This window comes from Maylandia zebra, linkage group LG4 (assembly GCF_041146795.1).
Source record: "Maylandia zebra isolate NMK-2024a linkage group LG4, Mzebra_GT3a, whole genome shotgun sequence".
Classification (NCBI taxonomy): domain Eukaryota; kingdom Metazoa; phylum Chordata; class Actinopteri; order Cichliformes; family Cichlidae; genus Maylandia; species Maylandia zebra.
Window position 1 is genome coordinate 36,366,678 of NC_135170.1, and position 21,375 is coordinate 36,388,052.

General features: G+C 44.3%; 1 protein-coding gene and 1 long non-coding RNA gene across 2 annotated transcripts; both read right to left on the minus strand.

Annotated features, from left to right (window-relative positions):
* Positions 1-4,651: 4,651 nt before the first annotated feature.
* LOC106675522 (uncharacterized) lies at positions 4,652-6,390 on the minus strand. The gene is made up of 6 exons (XR_013098521.1): positions 6,018-6,390; positions 5,828-5,921; positions 5,626-5,737; positions 5,380-5,533; positions 5,135-5,262; positions 4,652-5,021 (listed from the first exon to the last, which is right to left on the minus strand). It is a non-coding gene; the product is annotated as an uncharacterized LOC106675522 (long non-coding RNA).
* Positions 6,391-11,290: 4,900 nt separating this feature from the next.
* LOC101469858 (keratin, type I cytoskeletal 13) lies at positions 11,291-15,180 on the minus strand. Its single transcript, XM_012920541.4, has 8 exons — positions 14,708-15,180; positions 13,477-13,559; positions 12,714-12,870; positions 12,376-12,537; positions 12,171-12,296; positions 11,794-11,868; positions 11,561-11,709; positions 11,291-11,476 (listed from the first exon to the last, which is right to left on the minus strand). Exons 1-8 carry the CDS (start codon positions 15,119-15,121, stop codon positions 11,356-11,358), a joined length of 1,287 nt encoding a protein of 428 aa, XP_012775995.2. The 5' UTR covers positions 15,122-15,180; the 3' UTR covers positions 11,291-11,355.
* Positions 15,181-21,375: the final 6,195 nt, after the last annotated feature.

A 21,375-nucleotide genomic window follows, 5' to 3' on the forward strand; every position in this document is an offset into this window, starting at 1 on the left:
AGACAGAGGTTAATAACAGATATGATTCAATGCAGAGAGGTCTGTTAATACATAGTGAGTGAGAAAGGTGACTGGAAGGAAAAACTCAATGCATCATGGGAATCCCCCGGCAGCCTACGTCTATTGCAGCATAACTAAGGGAGGATTCAGGGTCACCTGGTCCAGCCCTAACTATATGCTTTAGCAAAAAGGAAAGTTTGAAGCCTAATCTTGAAAGTAGAGATAGTGTCTGTCTCCTGAATCCAAACTGGAAGCTGGTTCCACAGAAGAGGGGCCTGAAAACTGAAGGCTCTGCCTCCCATTCTACTTTTAAATACTCTAGGAACAACAAGTAGGCCTGCAGAGCGAGAGCGAAGTGCTCTAATAGGGTGATATGGTACTACAAGGTCATTAAGATAAGATGGGGCCTGATTATTTAAGACCTTGTATGTGAGGAGCAGGATTTTGAATTCTGGATTTAACAGGGAGCCAATGAAGGGAAGCCAATACAGGAGAAATCTGCTCTCTCTTTCTAGTCCCTGTCAGGACTCTTGCTGCAGCATTTTGGATCAGCTGAAGGCTTTTCAGGGAGTTTTTAGGACTTCCTGATAATAATGAATTACAGTAGTCCAGCCTGGAAGTAATAAATGCATGAACTAGTTTTTCAACGTCACTCTGAGACAGGATATTTCTAACTTTAGAGATGTTGCGCAAATGGAAGAAAGCAGTCTTACATATTTGTTTAATATGTGCATTGAAGGACATGTCCTGGTCAAAAATGACTCCAAGGTTCCTCACAGCGTTACTGGAGGCCAAGGTAATGCCATCCAGAGTAAGAATCTGCTTAGATACCATATTTCTACGATTTTCAGGGCCGAGTACAATAACCTCAGTTTGATCTGAATTAAGAAGCAGAAAGTTAGCGGCCATCCAGGTCTTTATGTCTTTAAGACATTCCTGCAGTTTAACTCATTGGTGTGTGTTATCTGGCTTCATGGACAGATAGAGCTGGGTGTCATCTGCATAGCAGTGTAAATGTATGCTATGTCTTCTAATGATGCTGCCTAAGGGAAGCATGTATAATGTAAACAGAATTGGTCCTAGCACTGAACCCTGTGGAACTCCATAATTAACCTCAGTGTGTGAAGAGGACTCCCCATTTACATGCACAAACTGGAGTCTATTAGATAGATATGATACAAACCACTGCAGTGCAGTACCTGTAATACCTACAGCATGTTCTAATCGCTCTAATAGGATATTATGGTCGACAGTATCGAACGCTGCACTGAGGTCTAGCAGGACAAGCACAGAGATGAGTCCACTGTCAAATAAGAACAGGATCGAATGGCTGTTCTTATTTGAAGTTTTGAAAAAGTTTGGTATTGGAAACAGATTTTTTAAATGGATTCAGTTGATATACTCCAACCCTCAAGCAGAGATTTTAACTAATGGTCTTTTTTCCGCACCATTCAGATTATATCGTGGAACTAGACAGGGGTGCCCCTTGTCACCTCTCTTGTTCACCTTGGCAACTGAGCCTCTTGCGATGGCAATTCAGAATCATAAAAACATATCAGGAATTACAGTAATGCTGACCACCGTATTGCCCCATATGCAGATGATGTGATCCTGTTCTGCACCAATTTAAACAAATCAATACCATCCATTTTAAGTCTCATTAATACATTTAGTACATTTTCGGGTTATAAAATAAATTTTGATAAATCCGAAATATTATTTTTGAATAAAAATGAACGACAAAATCCTCCAATCAACACTCCCTTTCTGCTATCTGAACATGGGTTTACTTATCTGGGTGTGAAATTATCTCATCACAATTCCTTAACGACGTCAGTTACTACACTTCTAAACAGATGGATGAAACTACCTATATCTTTAATTGGTCGTATTAATATACTAAAAATGTAAATTTTGCCAAAACATCTTTACCTTTTTCAATCAGTATCTCTCTCTCCACCAAACTCTTTTTAGATTTGCAAAAACTATTCCGAAACTTTATTTGGAACAACAGAAGACCAAGACTCAGAATCTCATTACTAAACCTTCCTTATGAAAGAGGGGTTTACAACTTCCAAATTTAAAGTGGTACTTCTGCTCAAATCAGAGCGGCAATGTTTTATTTTGTTAATGAGCAAACTCCAGTGTGGGTTTCTATGGAGTCCACAGAAATCAAAAGTCCCCCGAACTTATATCTTTACTCAGCCGACAGGAAGACACTAAATAAGCAAACTAAGAACCCCTTTTTAAAAAACACTATAATGATCTGGTTTGAGACACATAACTACTTCGGAGAAATGATCCAACTGTCTCGGTTTACTCCGATATTTGGAAATAACAGCTTTCTTCCTGGTGGGACGGATGCAGGTTTTAGATTTTGGTTCGATTGAGGTTTAAGAAAAGTGTCTGATATATTTAGGAATAATACTCTTATGTCTTTTGAACAACTTAGAAGTACTTTTTCTATTCCTGTCAAACCTTTTTTAAATTTCTTCAATTAAGAAATTTTATCTTAACCACACAAGGTAACAGTTTAGAAATCCCCACCTCCTCCTCTCTAGAGAACACAGTTATAAAGCATCTAAATGGGAGAGGCCGAGTGTTGGAGCCAAGTCCAGGCCAATAATTTCACTCAGTTACATCATGCCATATTTAAGTATTTGTCATGATCTTTAAGTTTCCATTATAATCTTGATCATTTTATGTTATAATGTAATATGCTGTGCTCCATAAATTAATCCTGCTTTATTAGTCTGTTGTTGTTGTAAAGTGTTGGTAGATGTCGTAAAGGGGTGTGTATTTGGCCCGCATGCGGAGGGGTGTGGGTAAAAAAGGTTAGGTAAGCAAGCAGGACGTGGAGCAACAGTTTTCTGACCGTCGCCGTTCTGACCGTCGCCGTTTTAATGTTATTTTTTGGTTGTAACATAAAGGAAATATAAACGGAGCGCCCACCAGAGGCATTTGTTTTGTACCTTTCGATTTGTTTGGAAAATAAATGTTTTGCCCCTTTTCTCCTTCGCCTCGTTTTTTTGCTACCGGAAGGCATCCAAGCGACTGAACAAGAGCACGAGTCAGAAACTTTACGTTCTGCAGAAGCGGCAAAGAAGGACCGAAGGCTGCCGCTACAATACCGAGTTTCTGCATTGTATAAATTATTTATGGAAAATTCCAAAGAATCAACACAGTCTATTTTAGAGGCTTGGAGGAAAGATTTGCAAATGGACATATCTGATGATGAGTGCTATAAATCATGCTCCTTGGCCCAGAGTCAGACAATTAATGTGCAATCTAAACTACTTCAATATAAATGGTTAACAAGACTCCGTCAAAAATGCATCATTTTAACTGAAACATCCCAGACTCCTGTATTAAGTGTGGAGTGGACAGGCACTTTATTTCACTGTATATGGGAGTGTCCACGTGTGAAAATCTTTTGGGAAAAGGTAATAAATCTGTTGAGTCAAATTATTAGCGATGTGATTCCACTTCATCCTAAAATATGTATTTTAAATATATACCCGAATAATTTTGTACCTGCTGCAAACAATAGAGCTCTGTTAACGACTGGACTTTTGGAATCCAAGCGCTGTTGCTATGTGTTGGAAAAATCAAAAAATATGTGGACTATCTCAGCGGCTTAATGGACTGACATCTATACTAACTATGGAGAAAATAACTTATGCATTAAGAAATAAACTGTACAAGTTTGGGGCTTTATGATCAAAATTCTACAATGTTTTGGAGAACTGCAACGTGCACACTGTGGCCTTAACGGCCTGAAGTGCTAACTTGATTTGTATATCTGTCTAGGGCTGTGCGATATGACCAGAATCTCATATCCCGATATAAGACATCTATCGTCCAATAACGATATAAATCACAAAAATGTAACATTTTCTGTAAATTCTGTGAATCTCGAGCAGCTCGACTTGCTTGAAGTGTTTCCAGCTGCGCATCATGTAGCTGGAGTCGAGTGTTTTAACCGATGCATGAAACGCCGTTTTCTTTGTGAGTATTTATTACACGGCGTGCTGCGGGGAAAAGCCTGTTCTAACGTTTGAGTCTAAGGTTTTGTTTTTTTTTAGCACCCGGCATCTCTTTTTACTTCTCATCCGTAAATAATCTGCTCTTTCACGTGATTCAGTTTATTTTGAAAAGTCTCAACCGGATCTTGAGCTTTATTGTGAAAAGTTTATGTGGAACATAAACAAGCGGACACGCGATGCTGTTACCGTCGTTGTTGCTAACGACAACGCATAAAAACAGGCGCTTGTCCGTCTGTAGTGTGGTTATATTAAATATAAGAGGAAGAGAAGTTTATTAATACAGCCACTACAGTGACATCAGAACCATGAAAAAAAATTCCCGTAAACAGTTTATTTTGCGACACCACGAAACAAACGATAGCGTGAAATGCAACGACAGACGTTTTTATATCGTCATCAGATATATATGGTTATATCGAACAGCCCTATATCTGCCCTTCCCTTCTGTTATGGTTTGCTTTGTTTTTGTTTCTGTTACTATGTTGTTTTTGTTGTATGTTCACGGTGTATCATGTAAAACCGGTTAAAACCAATAAATAAATGTTAAAAAACCCCAAACAAAACTATCAGGACTCTTTTCCAGTTTATTGTCAACAAGTCTGCGATTGACTTTCAGATTAATCAACATCTGAAACATCCCGAATTTTTACAGCAAGTCCAAATCATGATGAGCGAGACGAAATTAAAACCTCGAAATGAAGCACATCGAGACAAAGAGCTCTCACAACACATGCAAAGACCAACCCAGAGGTGACCACTTTAAATCCGTCCTCAGGTCAGAACGCTAACCTGTGCTTCGTTTTCTGACGTGTCACAGTAATGTGTTTCAGGCTCCACTGAGTATAATTCAGGGTTTGCAGAAACCCCAGCAGACCCGCTGTTGTCTTGTTTGCTTCTTGTGGATCCCTGAGTAAGATGGTAGGGCTGACTGCTTCGGGTGATGTTGTCTAGATGCTGCTGTACACTGGTTCCAGCCTACAACAACACATTAAACAACAGTATTAAGTGACTATCCTCTGACAGTAGATTAGCTCAACTCACTGTCCATGAAAATAGAGGTGATGGAAAGTATATTTTAAACAACATACCTTTGGGAATTTGATGAGGTTATTGACAGCTTGAGATGCAGACATCTTTCCTGGTCTCTTTCGCCCTTGTGCAGATGGTGGTAGCAGATGTAGCAGCAGCAAGATAGTAGACAAGTCACTGTCCCAGCCTACAGACGAATAAACAAAGAATTATTCCAAAAATACATTGAATTGACAGAATTACCTATATAACCAACAATGGCAAATAAAAACAGTCACAATCATAGCATTCTCAACTTCAGTACCTGACTCAGCATTGCACATTAACTCCAAGAGCTCTGAGGTCGGGACAAGTCCATGACTTTCCTTTACAACCTTTGCTTTGAGATTGGTGAGCCACCTCTCCAAGAATTTGCTCCCAGTGACCTCACAAAACAGGAGTCGGAAATCTTGTTCTATCTGTAATGCAAAAATACAGAACATAGAGAGGTGTATGATTGAATCCTGCCTACAAATGACATCAGTATCATTTAAATGATAAGTGAACTTACTTTTGGGAGATTTGCAAACTGAGACGCTTCTTTCCTCCACAGCTTTTCTTTGAATGGTCTTCAACCGCCATGCAATGTATCCTGAACTGTTCTCTGGATCGTAGTAATGTTTCTATGTAATTAAATAAACGAAGAAGGACTATGTTATCAACATTTCTGAGGGCAATTATGTATTTCATGTTGAAAAGTTCCCTTTACTTACATATCCATGTTGTGAATATGGGTCTTCCAGATATGGAGACAGAGCAACAATGCCCTGCGCATACATCACTCTTACGCTTTTAGGGGGAGATGTCCTAATGTAGAAATTCAATAATTGGCATTAAACATCACAATTAAAAATAATACAATGTTTAAAATGTTTCTTTATATCTTACATTTTTGATTCTTACCCATGTCATTCTGTCATCTCAGCCTCAAGTATGTTTCTCATCCGTCTTCTGGTTGCATCTCTCAGAGATTTGGTTTTTGCATACTCTTAAACCTTTCTATAAAATAGGAACATTACTTAATATTACTTAACATGTCATTAACATTGCTATCAGTTAATTTACACAAAATACATATTTCTTACTAAATAATGAGCAAAACTCTAAAGTAGTGTATGCCTTTGGCATTTGCTTAAAATAATATAAACCAGTAAAGTTAACTTTATGGTAATGTTACCCACTTTTTCTGAAAGTATGTTCGCTTATGTAAGCTAATTAGCGATTATTAGCTTACCGATAAACGGTAATTTAGTTGTTCAAACTGTGCGATTTGACATGTGACAATGGTATTATTTAGACAGCAGAAATACATAGTTAAAATGTTTTAGGTTCATATCAACGCAGTGAGAAGATAACGAACATCTTAACTTTTAGCAACTGCTAGCATGTAGCTACTGGAATGCCATTAAACCTATGGGTAAATGCTGCTAACATGTCCTCGCTCGACATCAGTGAAACTATAAAGAGCTACTTAGTTTAAAAATACCTTTTAAACAATGTGACCAGTATGGGAACGTTAACTGTGGCAGTTCTTCGGAGAAAATTCCCTGCGCATTAGGGCTCTGAGGCCGCACACGCCTGCGGACTGGTAATAATCAACACTGTGTGAAGTCTTCACTGCGTGACTAACAAACTTTACACTGACTTTTAACTCTGATGTTAGAGCTGGTTTACTCCTCATAAAGTTGTAAATACTCTATCTAGGTTAAAATAGGTTTACTCTGAAATATTGACACTCCATTTTTTACTGTGTACATAACAAAATAACTGAGTCGTGATTGGCCAGTCGTGTCCAAAGGACCGTTAAGCTCCAATATTCCCAAATCAAACACAATAAGTCACCAAAACAGAACCACCGTGTCCTGAATCGAGTGCCCACACAAAGGTCGACCAGAAACTCTGTAGCTTTGTCAACAGGTTGAATCTCCACAAAGACACAACCAGCACATTTCAAATAAACCTCCGAGATCAAAACCCAAGAATTTTATCAAGTGGCTGGACAACACAGCGAGTCACTTTCCCGTCAGAGCTTGGTACGGCACTGTAACCGCATCGCTGATCACTTTGTTGTCTGTTTATATTTGATTTTATTTTTTCTTTTATAATGTTTCTCTCTGAATCGCTGCACTGTGTGATCCATGTACGGTGCTCGTGTTCAGGCGTCAGTCTGGGGAACGCTTCGACTGCAACGATTACTCGCTCAAAGTGGCCGACAGCAAAATGAGGTCTGATCTTTGGAATGACAAGAAGTGGATGTGGCTGGCAGTTGAAGATCTGCTACCACATGTACCAGCCCGAGCCCTGCAGCTGAAAACACCACGGCTGATTTACAGGCTCATATTTCTGTATATGCAAACCTGCAGGCATGTGTGAGCCCATTTATGAACTATTACTGCTGAAAGTCAAATCTCCAGGTCTCGTTTTGTAATCTTCCACTTCAAAATGTCGACTCAGGTTTAATTTGAATTTAATTTAAAAGAAATTGTCACACTTCTTTGAACACGGCAGCATGTTCAGTCTGCTGGGGGAACGAAGCCAACAGACTCACAACCTTTCCTGGTAAAACACAGTACAAAGATGTACAGACAGACCAGTCTCAGGATGAACCAAACCAACAGCTCCAACAATGAGTTCAGGTCAGAGACGGGTCCCGGGTCACGTCCACAGCTCGGTGACAACACGATGCTGTTTCAGAACAAGAGCATCAGTGTCCAAGTCGACTCCCATCAGTTCAGGTGATTTTAATTTGAAATGTCTCATGTAGCTTAACTGGCTCGCCTCATTTTAAGGTTTTAACATATTACCAGATGACCAGCTGCCACTTCAAGATCATGTTCAGCTGCAGGCTCGACGTGTGCATTAAAAAGGTAGACGACCTTTAGAGTGGCAAAACCACCGTTTGGCCTTAGAGTTCGTCTGTTAAAGGTCGGTCCGTTGGGAAGTACCAAGGAGGTGTCACTGGTGTGCTGACGTTGGGACATGCTGATCAAACTGTTACCTTTTAGATGATCTCTCCAACAACAAAAGCAGACATGAGCCTACAGCTGAGCCTAAGAGGGCTGAAGACTTGCTGCATGTGAAGCATTGATGAGCTGGACGAGTAACTGTGAAGCATCAGCAGAACTGACCTCAGGCTGGTGTGAACGAGAGGAGCAGATAAAAATATGGAAACCAGCGAAACCAAACTGATGGTGCAGCTTCACGTGGGCTCGGCTCAGCACTGCTTCAGTCTGGCTGTCAGCCACGTTTGCCACTTTCAGTTCAGTTCCTTGCTCAAGGGCAGTTTGTGGTAGCAGGCAACCCTAGCTCTCCCACCTATCGGTGTTTATCGTTGCTGCCTTCAGGTTATTCTCCGGTGATTCTGTATAATCAGCTCCAACAATGAGATTAACCACAGTGAGAGGAACAGGTGTAGAGAACATGAAACTCAACTTTCCCTGGAAAGTTTAAGCCCTATGGGAGTGTCCCCAAGAGGGCCGTGGACCCTCTATTGATCCTCTACCTAATCACATGAGCCAAAACTAAAACCTCCTGATGCATGCTCAATCATCTCTCACCATCTTACATGCTGTGATTGCAGCCATTCCCCAACTCTCTGTGAATGGGACTCATGGACATTGATCAGTGGTTGTTGATCAATGATCATGAGAATTTGCATAATTAAGATTAAGGAGCTGACCTCCCAGCCCATTGTTCCTCACTGGGCTGGTTCCAGTCATTATGCAAATGTCCTGTTTATAAGATTGAAACCTGCAGTCAGCTGAGACTGAAGACGTCACCTGGTGATGATGAAACGTTTCTCCCACTGAAAACGTGACAAAGATCAAATTTAGTCCAACAGTTTCTTTAAAACAAAAACCTGACGTTGGCATCGTTGAAGAGTTTGACTTCTTTCATAAAATAAAAATGGCCAACCAATCAAAAATGCTCCCTCTACTTTAAATGTTTGCAAAACAATGAAAGTGTTGATTTGGAAATAGAAACGTCATTAAAGATGTTTTTGTCCTGATGAGATTTGAATATGATGCCAAGTTTTCACCGAGTCAACAGGAAAGAACAGTTGTGAAACATCTCACAGCTAATTTGGATCTAATTAGCAACACGCTCGGCTGCACCGAGGCAGGAGGCAGGTTTATATTGAGCTCGCAGTCATTTAAATTCAGGCCTGCGGCGTGGGAGTGGTAATGACACTGTAACTGTCATGCTGTGTTGAAGTCGTGTTAGTGCTGCACAGGTCAGCACACTGCTGCAGGCCGACTCCCATAAACTGTCATTATGAGTTCACAAGCATCAGATTAGAGATGCAAACGTGTTCAGTGCCAAGCAGCAGCTACAGCAGGCGCTCGGTTTATCGCTATTTTTAGAGCAGTTTTATTGACGTGTGTTGACTTGGATAGATGTTTGAACCTGCCCATTAAACCTCAGCGTCACTCTGTGTTGGGCTCTTTCACATCCTCCTTTATGGGAACCGAGTTCACAGCCAAGACTTTGAGGAACATTTTAAAATGCAGTGAGAACGGCGAAAGCAGTAAAATCACACACAGAGCCAGAGGGTGACTGAAACCAGTGTTCAAGTCACCGTATTTATGTTAAAGTCGAGCTTTTATGTGGGAGAAACCAGCCAAAGCAGGAACACGGTTGGGAAAGACTTTAAGAAAGTCTCGATGTGTTGGACACTTTGTGATGATCACATAAAGTTACAACATTTGTTAAATGTAGAGGTCGTCGCTGAAGGTACTTTTCTATTTCTATCATATTTTCAGGATAAGACTTCCTGGACACTGAGGTGGTTCCTGATTCCTCACGCTGTTGTTGTCAGGACACGTTTTGATAAAGTGCGAGTTTCATGGAAATTGGGTGAGAACACCTTTGTTTGTGTAGCGTCTTCTAAATAGTGACACACACAACGGGACAGTGGAGGGGAAGAACCGGGAAATGAACTTCTCCAAAATAAAGACCCGTCGTTTTTCCAGAGCCGTGTGAGGGCGACTATTTGGATTCAGGCTCATGTTTAGAACTAGTGTTAGGTTGAAGTTGTTTTGGGGTTTTAAGTCCTGGTTATCAGGACAGGCCGGGTCCTCATAAGTACTGTAAACGAGTCACAACTGTGTTCAGGAGATTTTGTGTTTCTACTTTTACTTATGTTGAAACACAAAAACATGACGACACAGTGCAAACCTGCTCATCGTTCACCTCTCACGGCTTTTAAATCGAGTGTCTGATTAAATGTTTAAAAATGATGACTTCCTATGGTAAATGCACTGATGTAGCGCTTTTCTACTCTTCTGAGCACTCAAAGCACTTTGCAGAACTTGTGCATTCAGCCATTCACTCCAGCACATTTTCTGAGTGCTTTCTAACTAACACACACTCATACTCCGATGGATGCATCAGAGTATGGAGAGTAATTTGGGGTTAGCATCTTGCCTAAGGACATTTGGCATGCAGTCTAATGGAAGCCAGGAATTGAACCACCAACCTTCCGATCAGTAGATGGCCTGCACTACCGCCTGAGCTACAGCCATAAAGCACTTTGCTTAACAAAGTGTGCACATCGAGCCAGCGTTGGTCTTTATTAATCCTCGTGACGGTGGCAGGTACAGCTGTGCTGGGACTTCGCTAACAAATGCAAAAACTTATTAAAAAAGCATAAAAACAGGTCAAACTAATGATGTTTGATTTGTGCATTTTTTATGCAATCATATTTTTGCTGCCTGACGCTCTGATTTATATAAGAGCCACTAAACTCAACCTGAGCAATGACGCCCTGAGGCATGATGGGAGGAAACCGAGGCTGCAGCGGTGCGGGGCATGAAGCAGCCTGCAGAGTCGCTGCAGCTGCTGCCAAAACCCTCCGAGGGGTTTAAATAAAGTTCCAATGAAGGGCGAGAACAGTGACGCCAACATGACTGTGTGGGCCGTTCAGGTTTTTCAGCCACTTTGTACCCCGAATGCTTTACATATAAAAAAATGACCTTATTAAAAAATGTATTTGACCCAGAAGGAAAAACATATTCAGTTGTCCCACACTTTACCCAGAATGCACTGCAGGTACGCTGCAGGTTACTCTGATGCTTCTGACTCCCTGATTGGAGGAAACCTGAGCGCTCTTCTTCTCTGAGCTTAAAGAGGTGGAGGTCTGCTGTGCTGGCGCTGAAATAAAGACACACTCTGAGTTTTTATGTAGACTCTCGGTTTATTGTCAGCACTCTGAGAGGAGACGCTGATTGGCTGCAGCGGCTCAGCTGGTTAGGACAGAGGAGGACGTGGAGGAAGAGGAGGACACCACCTTCCCGTCAACAACCTCCTGGACCACCGTCACCACCCGCTTGGTCGTGGTGCTCGAGGACTTGGTGGTGACACTGCAGACCAATCAGAACAGCGCACAGGTTAGCGTCTGCATCGCCCATTAGCTTCAGCTTCACTCATCGAAGCGCGAGTCTCACCTGCTGGTGGCTTCTCCGTCCAGCAGCCTCCTGTACTCAGCGATCTCCATCTCCAGCCGGGTCTTGATGTCCAGCAGCATGCGGTACTCCTGCCCCTGCCGCTCCAGGTCGGACCTCAGCTGCGTCAGCTGCTCCTCCAGCGACATCACCTGCAGGACAACAGAGTCACAGGTGAGACCGAAGAGCAGCGTGCTCAGGTACAACCCGCAAGCTCAGGATGAACAGCGGCTCACCTGCATCTGGTACCTGGAGAGCTGCATGGAGTAGCGGTTCTGCGTCTCAGCCAGAGAGGCCTCCAGCGACGCTTTCTGCAGAGGAACGCAGCATTTGTGAGGTCAGCTGATCAAAAGCTACACCTGCAGTCAGACCCTTATTCAGATTTGACTCATCTCAGCCGTTCCTATCCTAAAACCTAGTTTTTATTGATCTTCCTCTCTGCTTTCAAACCTCGGCTCATGTGACCCGTCAGTGTTCAGACAGAAGATTAGAAACAGCCTGAAGTTCATCGGACGTTTATCGCCCGCCTCTGTTCACAGCTCGCCCCTCTCTCTTTTACAGTGAACAACCTGAAGCTCCTCCAGCTGCAGAATGGAGGTCATGTGACACTCACCATGCCCAACATGGACTGCAGCTCGATCTCCAGAGACTGCAGCGTGCGCTTCACCTCCGTGACCTCTGACCTGGACGTCTGCAGCGAGGTGGTTTGAGTGATGACCTCTTTGTTCAGAGTCTCAGTCTGCGCAGGAAACACGCACACAGGTTAATACACAGGAGACGTCTGCGGTCACAGGAAGTGATGTCATGGTGGTAGGTACCTTGGTCTGGAACCAGGACTCGAGCTCTCTCTGGTTTTTGGCGGTGACGGCCTCGTAGTGCTCTCTGATCTCAGCCATGACCTTTGTGAGGTCCTGCTGTGGACCGGCGTCCACCTCCACATGCACCTGACCGCTCATCTGATTCCGCATGGCGAGCAGCTCCTACACACACACACACACACACACACACACACACACACACACACACACACACACACACACACACACTCATGTTCAGCTAAAAACAAGTTTTCTTACAGTAAAAGAACAAAATCTGTGTTTAAGCAGCTGACTCCACACTCCACAGGCAACAACACTGATTTGACTCTCACACTCACCTCCTCGTGGTTCTTCTTCAGGAAGATTAGCTCCTCCTTCAGGCCCTCGATCTGCATCTCCAGGTCGCTCTTAGCCAGCGTCAGGTCATCCAGGACTTTCTTGAGCCCGCTGATGTCAGCCTCCACCGACTGACGCATGGCCAGCTCATTCTCATACCTGCATGAGGAGGATGGATCACAGGTGAGGCTCAGTGATTCAATCTGAGCTGCTGTGGCGCCACCTGCTGTTCAAACTTCCTAATATCATTGGACCTTTTCCCCTGCAGTAACAGGAGTATTAACAATGACACTCATATCAGAGGAGATCCTGCTCCTGTGCATGCTTTATTTCAAATGTTCACCATGACACGCCGCTCTGATCTGCTGCTGCTGATGGAGACTCCAAGCATCATCTGAAGCTAGGGCTGCCAATTTTTTAACCATCAAATAAGGGACACAACAGAGTGTAAATATGCACTGTGTGTGACATCGCAGATAGAATGAACCAGATTTGCTGATTATACGGAATTTCCCAGTTGGCAACTCTATCAGAACGTCACCGATGCTCCGTCGATGTCTCCACCTGAAGCCTCATTTTGTCTCGAGAACCCAAAACATCTCATATTAGCACCACGTGGCGACAGTGGGGAGGAATAACATAATGCGAAGTTATGTGCTAACATTAAGTAGCACGTGATCTCAGACATGTGGACTGATGGCTGCAGCAGCCTCTGCTGGGCGTCAGAGGAACTGCAACCCGCTCTGCGGGTTCCTGCAGACTCACTTTGTCCTGAAGTCGTCAGCAGCCAGCCGGGCATTGTCGATGCTCAGGTGAATGGCTCCGTTTTTCTTGGTGGCTTCCTGAATCTGGAGACAAAAAACATCGTAATGGATGAAGATGAAACTTTATTGATCCACATTAAGGTGCTTTTATTTTGTAATTACCGATGCAGTGCAGGTCTTTTAGTTTGAAGAGTGTTTGTACTACAGGAAACACAAGGTCATGTTTCTTAATCAAGATAAATACTTGGCTGCCAGTGAAAGTCAGCAGGGGGCGGGGCCACAGGATTACTGATTACTGCCACGCCCCCTGCCAGTTCTAACCAATCAGACAGAGCAGTGATACTTTCCCATTTTCCATTTTTATTCACTTTTCATTTTCCAGATATTTCAGAACTTTTAATTAACCAAAAATTTATTCTAATTAAAACAGACTTTATTCATCTTTGTGAGGAAACCCAGATTGTCAGAGATGACTGAGGTTCAGATCAGAAAAGTAAAACCTCCTCAGACTGTGTGCTGGTTCACCCAGTTGGAGACTTCCTGCGTGATTAGATTTGACAGTTGTATAAATGCATTATTTTACATTTAGTTTGTATTAACTGAGCTACAGCGTGTAGGTTTATGTTCTCTTTTCTAATTTTAGATCAGACATCCTTCAGTCCTCTGATTTCTGAAGGCACCGCTCCAGTTAAACGGGAGATTTGCTACCTTTGTCTGCAGCTCTTTCTGGGTTTTGTTCGGATGCGGGGTGAGGTGCAGCGCTGCTGAATGAAGCCTTTTGTTGTCCCTTCATGAACTAAAAGCAGCGTCCTGCGAGCGTAATCCTCAGATTTAAAAAGATGTGACTGTGGGGATGATGACTTTATTGAAGGACAGGTTAGCAGAAAGTTAAAGATCTAAAGACCAAGGACCGCTCAGCGAGTCCGGAGGAAAAACATTAACAAAGAGTTTCTGTGAGAAACAAACTGAAGATGAGTGAGAAGTAAAGCCTGGATATGGCCTGTAGAGGGCGCTCTGTGTCACAGCTTGGAGAGAGTGTAGAAAACTAAAGTTCTGCAGAGGAACAGATCTTGCAGATCATGATGAACGACGTTCAAAGGAACAGGACGAAGCTCGCAGTGACATCACCATTCAAAATAACGTAAACATGAAATAAACAGAGGGTTAAAAACGCAGCGCAGGTGAGAGCACCTGTGGGACCAGCTGTCAGAGGGAAGGTGAGGAAGCTTTACCTTTGCAGTGATGTCACTGATGGTGACGAAGAAGGTGGTGTAGTCCCGGGTGGAGGGGCCGACCTTGTTCTCCACAAACTGCCTGATCTTCAGCTCCAGCTCGGTGTTGGCCTTCTCCAGCTTGCGCACCTTCTCCAGGTAGGAGGCCAGACGGTCGTTCAGGTTCTGCATGGTGAACTTCTCGTTGCCGATCAGGCTGTCGTCCATGCCAGAACCGTTGTAGCTGACGGAGGACAAGTAGCCTCCGCCGAGTCCTCCGCCGAGGCTACTATTGAGCCCTCCACCCACAGAGGAGGAGGAGATGCGGACTTCGGAGCCTCCAGCTCCACCGTACACGCTGCTGGCCCTCATGGAGCCGCTGCTGCCCATGGAGGACCTGACGGAGCGGGAGTATGAGCGGGTGAAGGAGGCCATGGTCGATGCTGCGTTCCTGCTGTAGCTGAAGACGACAGAGAGCAGAGTGAGGAGCTGCAGAGCTCTCCTCCTTTTTATAACTCCTGCAGCCTAAGAGCTGTCACTCAAACAGAAGGTGAGGCTGGGCGAGGCATGGGGGGGGGGTCACGGAAAAATGTAACCTGTAACACACTGATGCTTTTATCAACCCTGCTTCACCTGCAGGCTTGGCACGACCTTTGCATCCTGAAAGGAGGGAGATTAATTAGCAGACGACGCTTCAGCCAAAGCCTCAGTAAACATCAGCGACTCCTGAGGAATGACGGGTGTGGAGGGGATGGTAACAGCTCGAGGAACAGCCCGACAGCAACAGCAGGCTGCGATCAGGCTCCCTGCTGCACACACGGGCCAAAGCTAGACCAAGGAGGCACCCTGCAGAGGAGCGATGACAGTGAAGCAGCTTAACACAAACAAAAACATGAATCTACAAAGTTACAATCAGTGCAGATCATCAGATATTCATCAGATAACCAGGGAACTGTTCAGAGCTCGGATGTTTTTAATGAAAGCTGTAAAATGTGACAGTTTGCTCTAAACATGGCTCGGTGGGCTGAGGTCACAGAGGCAGCGAAGAATCTCCAGATCCTCGAGCTGGAGGTCGGGGAGAGCGTCTCTGGACCTGAAAGCAGCTCCGCCTGTGAGCCCAACCTCGTGTTCAGGAACCAAAACACTGAACCAGCTGTATCCTCTCCAGGATACTTCAGGAGCTGCCTGCAGGACAGATTGTCCCACTTTCATCATGCGAGCCTCTGAAGGTGTCAGAACGAACACGCGTTTAACCTTTAAAGGTTAAAGCTCTTAATCTGAACACACCCTAACATCCTTTATTCAGTCACATCAAATCTATGCAGGGATTTAGGAAAGGTTAGTCCAAATCCACCCGGGACCTTCTCCAAGTCGCTCCTGCAGACTCTGACATCACCTCTGTATGTGTTATCATATTTTTTATTTTCTATCTTTCCTCAGCAGCAGTAATCAGAGTACTCTCACAGAGAGCTGTGTACTGAGAACTCGGGATATGAACGCAGGTACGTTTTGCAGTGAGCTGATCGCTGACTGTTTCATGAGGCAGTTGAGGATTGAGAAATCCAAACACGGCCGACATGTCGATGAGCTCTGTGAGAAATGATCTGAGGTTATCAGGTGCGAACACACCTGTGGAGTCCGAGCAGGTTGAGGGTCGCTGCCGTGGGAGTAAAAGGAGAGCAAACACACACGTGGGCGTTCAGGAACGCCGTTCACTCAGAGAAACGCACCAATAATTTCTAATTAAAGCCAAAACAACATGTTTTACTTTATTTAAAGCTGCTCTGTGAGTATCCTTCATGTAACCCTCTGTTTTCAGGCCATTATAAGAAGATTGTCTCTTGCACAAACAACACGCAGCAACACTACATGAGCGGGAGGAGGAAGGTATGGGCCTGCAGCTTGGCTCACTCTGGCTTCTGCTCCGTGGGTGCTGGGTGACCCTCGACACCTGTGTGACACCTGTGTGCACCCAGGTGTGCTAAAGAACCAAACGGGACAAGAACAAAAAGCGTCTCTCTTCCTCAGAGGAGACTTTCTCTGCTCTCAAACAATCGCCTGTGTTTGCCAGCTGAATGTCATCACTTTTCTTTGGAAACATCCTGAGCTGGAACACTTTAATCTCCTGCCCTTTGAACGTGCTCATTACTCTGACTGTCGCTGTGTTTATGACCGCCCCTCCCCATTCCTTTGTGAAACCCCACGCCCAGCTCGCAGCGTCCCATCTTTCATCGCCAGGGCTCGGAGCCGATCACGCCCTCCTCAGGACTGTAAACCTGCCCGTTTCACACAGCGAGGGGAGGGGATTAAAATCACAGTGAAACTGCCCTCTCGGTTCGCTGCCATCAGTGAATGTCGCCTAACCTGCTTCTACACCCTGAGCTGACCTCTGACCCTTCCTGGCTTTCTCCCAGCGTGATGCTTGACTTTCACTGTATGACACGATGACAGCCGTCACTCACCGAGACGTCTCTGACCCGCCCCGCAGGAGAAGCCGAGCCGGTCTCTGCTGATCGCTCTGAGCTGAGGTTCCAAAACTCGACATGGCAACAATTATCAAAATGTTCTTAATTTATGTTTCTTAACAAACACACGACACAACAGAAGACGTGTTTTATTAACAAAAGAACAGCAAACACGTCAAACGTTTAAACTAAGAAACATTTTAAGAACTTTTCAGTTTGATTACATCAAAATGTCTCTAAAAGGTTGAGATGGAAGCAAAAAGTCTGGAAAGGTCAGCAGTGCTAAAGAAACAGCTGGAGGTAACTGTTTCTGCTGTTTAACGCCCGATCATGTGACCTGCTGACAGGTCACATGATCGGGTATCAAAAGAGTGTATCAGAGAGGCAGAGCGTCAACATCAAACTGAATCATGTTCCTCACTGTGAACATCTCATCAGCTACACAACACGACATCATCAGCAGAACCTCTGTGCGCAGGGACGAGGCCGATAACCGTGACCTTCAAACTCCGCTTCCAGAAACCGGCATCTACGAGCAGCTCAGTGAGCCGCCCACACGTGCAGGTTACAGCGCCATCAGGCAGAGAAGCCACACGTCGCCACGATGGAGAAACAGCGCTGTTGAGTGTCCGTGAATGCAACAACAGGGTGAAGCAGAGCCAGGACTGCTGCACAGCTGGAATCCTCCATCAGACCCGAACAGCTGCTGTGTTTGTATTTAACTGAAGAACTCATTTCCAGCTAAGCTTACCTGGAAAAAAAACAGCGATTTGTCAGGAGCGACAGGTGTGCAGGGCGTTACACTTTTAGTAACCAGGTGACAATGTTTCCTGAGAAGGAACGCACATACCATCCCACCGGGGAAAGTACCACAGCTGTAGAAGACCTCCTGTGTGGTACCGGTACCAAAGACCTCCCATCCCAAGGACCTCAGCAGCTACAGGCTGGTAGCCCTGACAGCACATCTGATGAAGACCCTCGAGAGGTTGGTTCTAAACCATCTGCGCCCCCTGGTGAGGTCTTCATTGGATCGGCTGCAGTTTGCTTACCAGCCTGGCATCGGGGTGGAGGACGCCATCATCTACCTCCTGCACCGAGCTCTGACTCACCTGGAGAAGCCTGGAAGCTCTGTGAGGATCATGTTCTTTCATTTCTCCAGTGCTTTCAACACCATCCAGCCACGACTTCTGAGGGACAAGCTGGAGCTATCAGGAGTGGACCACCACATGTCCCAGTGGATACTGGACTACCTCACAGGACGCCCACAGTATGTGAGGTCACAGGGCTGTGTCTGACACGCTGGTCTGCAGTCCGGGGGCCCCACAGGGAACTGTGCTGGCACCGTTCCTCTTCACCCTCTACACTGCAGACGTCTCCATCAACTCCCCACGCTGCCACCTACAGAAGTTTTCTGACGACTCTGCCATAGTCGCCTCATCACAGGTGAGGACGACTCAGAGTGCAGACAGTGGACTCTGGACTTTGTTGACTGGTGTCAGCAGAACCACCTGCTGATCAACGCCAGGAAAACCAAGGAGCTGGTGGTGGACTTCCGGAGACGCAGACCCACCACACTGACAGCGGTGAACATCCAGGGAGTGGACATTGAGATAGTGGACTCTTATAGGTACCTGGGTGTTCACCTGAATAATAAACTGGACTGGAGCCACAACACTGATGCTCTGTACAGGAAGGGTCAGAGCAGACTCTACCTGCTGAGGCGGCTGAGGTCATTTGGAGCACAGGGAGCGCTTTTAAAGACCTTCTATGACTCTGTGGTGGCATCTGTCATTTTTTACAGTGTTGTATGTTGGAGCAGCAGTTTATCGGCAGCTGAGAGGAAGAGGCTGGATAAACTCATCAGGAAGGCCAGCTGTGTTCTGGGATGCACCCTGGACCCAGTGCAGGTGGTGGGAGACAGAAGGACTCTGGCCAAAATAACATCTCTGATGGACAGAGTCTCCCAGCCCATGCATGTAAATGCTGCTGAACTGCAGAGCTGCTTCAGTGACAGACTGCTGCATCCTCGATGCATGAAGGAGCGTTTCTGCAGGTCCTTCCTCCCTGCAGCTGTCAGACTGCACAATCAGAACTGCTCCCAACAAACACAGATGTTTACATCAATGCTGTAATTTGCACTAATCAATGAAACAACTACTACTGTTGTAACTTGCATATTATTTTTCTCAGAGTATATGAAAAAACCTTTACTTTAATCTTAATAACTGTACAGTACTCTGTTTTTGTAACTATTGTCCATGATGTAAATATTTTTTCTGTAGAAATGGTTTGTGTTTCTGTTCTGTGTGTAAATGTGCTTTTATTCTGCTGCTGTTCCAACCAAATTTCCCCTTGTGGGACAATTAAAGGATTATTCTGTTCTGCCAGAGCTCTTAGCTTAAACCACAGTGTGGCCTCACTGAAGGTTTCCACAAACATGCAGCTGTGGTACTGAGAGTGTTTCGTTTCCATGTGAGCAAACAGTTTAACAACTGGATACTAGTGGTGTGCGATGCTGCATTTTTTTGGTATCGATCTGATACCAAATAAATACGGGCCAGTATCGCAGATACTTTTCAATAAATAAGGTGGATGCGTCATTGAATTGCAAATCTCAATGAATTTCCATGACCTTGAGTGTTTTTTGTGATCCATTTTATTTTAAATAGTTAAACCCCAGGACATAATTAGGACAAAGTTCATAATTAAATAGAAAATGAATATTATCTTTTTTTGGGGGGGGATCTTAAATAAAAATGCTTGCAAACCAGTAAAGAAATTAAAACAAACAAGTACTGTTGAGACACTATAATACAAAAATTACAATAAAAATTCTCAACAACAACAACAACAACTGCTGAGAATATAAATAACAGCTGTTGCAGTGTTCCCCTCAACAGGCTTCCTCCAGGAGCCCTGAACAAATGCACGAGCCGCTCTGAAGTCTCGGGTCTTTGATATTCCAGACCTGAACGATGTGGAAACTGCTTTCTTCCAGTCTCAAACGACACAACTCCAACAGACCAAATCACCAGTTAAAGTAAAAGGCATCTCTGTAAATGCCGTTGAGCAAAGCAGATACGTATAACCAGCAGACGTCTTACAGCAAAGCTAAATGCTGTCACATGACGCCTCTGCACGAGGATCCCAATGTGCTACAGCGAACACACCAAAGCCACATGTGACCTGCACACAGAAGCACAACAAGACAGTTACAAAAACCAAAAGTAGCAACACCCAGTGATCTTTGTCTCCACCCCACAGACAGTCGTGTACCATGTGGTCCTACACCATCAGCGCACGGCTACAACTACACCCTCTACACCAACTCAACCAAAGGCCCACCTGCTTCAGAACCATAACTAATGAAGGATCTCAACCTGCTCCCAGTTCCCTGCAGAGGTCAGAGCCACTGGTTTACTTTGAGCAACTCCCAATAATCTGATACACAACACCAACAACAGTAACCTCACTTTATCAGAGGCGCACGGGGCTCGAGGAAACTAAACCCAAACTCGGGAGCGAGCTACCAAACTCCTCAGTGTACCCCACCCAAGATAACCAAAGAATTTAATTTATACAGCAACAAATCACAGCAACAGTTGCCTCAAGGTGCTTTATATTGTAAGGTAGACCTACAATCATACATAATAAATGCACATACTTCGATGGAAGGGCAGCACAGCCACCCAGCTGAAACACACTTAGTAAAAAGAGTTTACTCAATCACCAGGAACACATGAACCATCAGTCACCCACTACAAAAACTCAAAAACATCCAACATAGGCAAGGCAAGTTTATTTGTATAGCACAATTCAACAACAAGGTGATTCAAAGTGCTTTACAGAGACATTAGAAACAAAAACAAATAAAAAGCATGATTTAAAATTGATTAAAACAAGCAAACAAACAAACTAACTAATTAACAAACAAACAAACAAACAAAACAGTATATAAAATCAAAACAGATAAAATCAGAACAGTAGATAAAATCAGTAGTTAAATGTAAGTTTTGAAATTTAAGCTTAAAGTGTGGATTTGGTGCTTTATTCAAATGCAGCTGAGAACAGGTGAGTCTTCAACCTGGATTTAAATAAACTGAGTGTTTCAGCTGATCTGAGGCTTTCTGGGAGTTTGTTCCAGATATAAGGAGCATAAAAGCTGAATGCAGCTTCTCCGTGTCTGGTTCTGACTCTGGGAACTGATAAAAGACCAGATCCAGA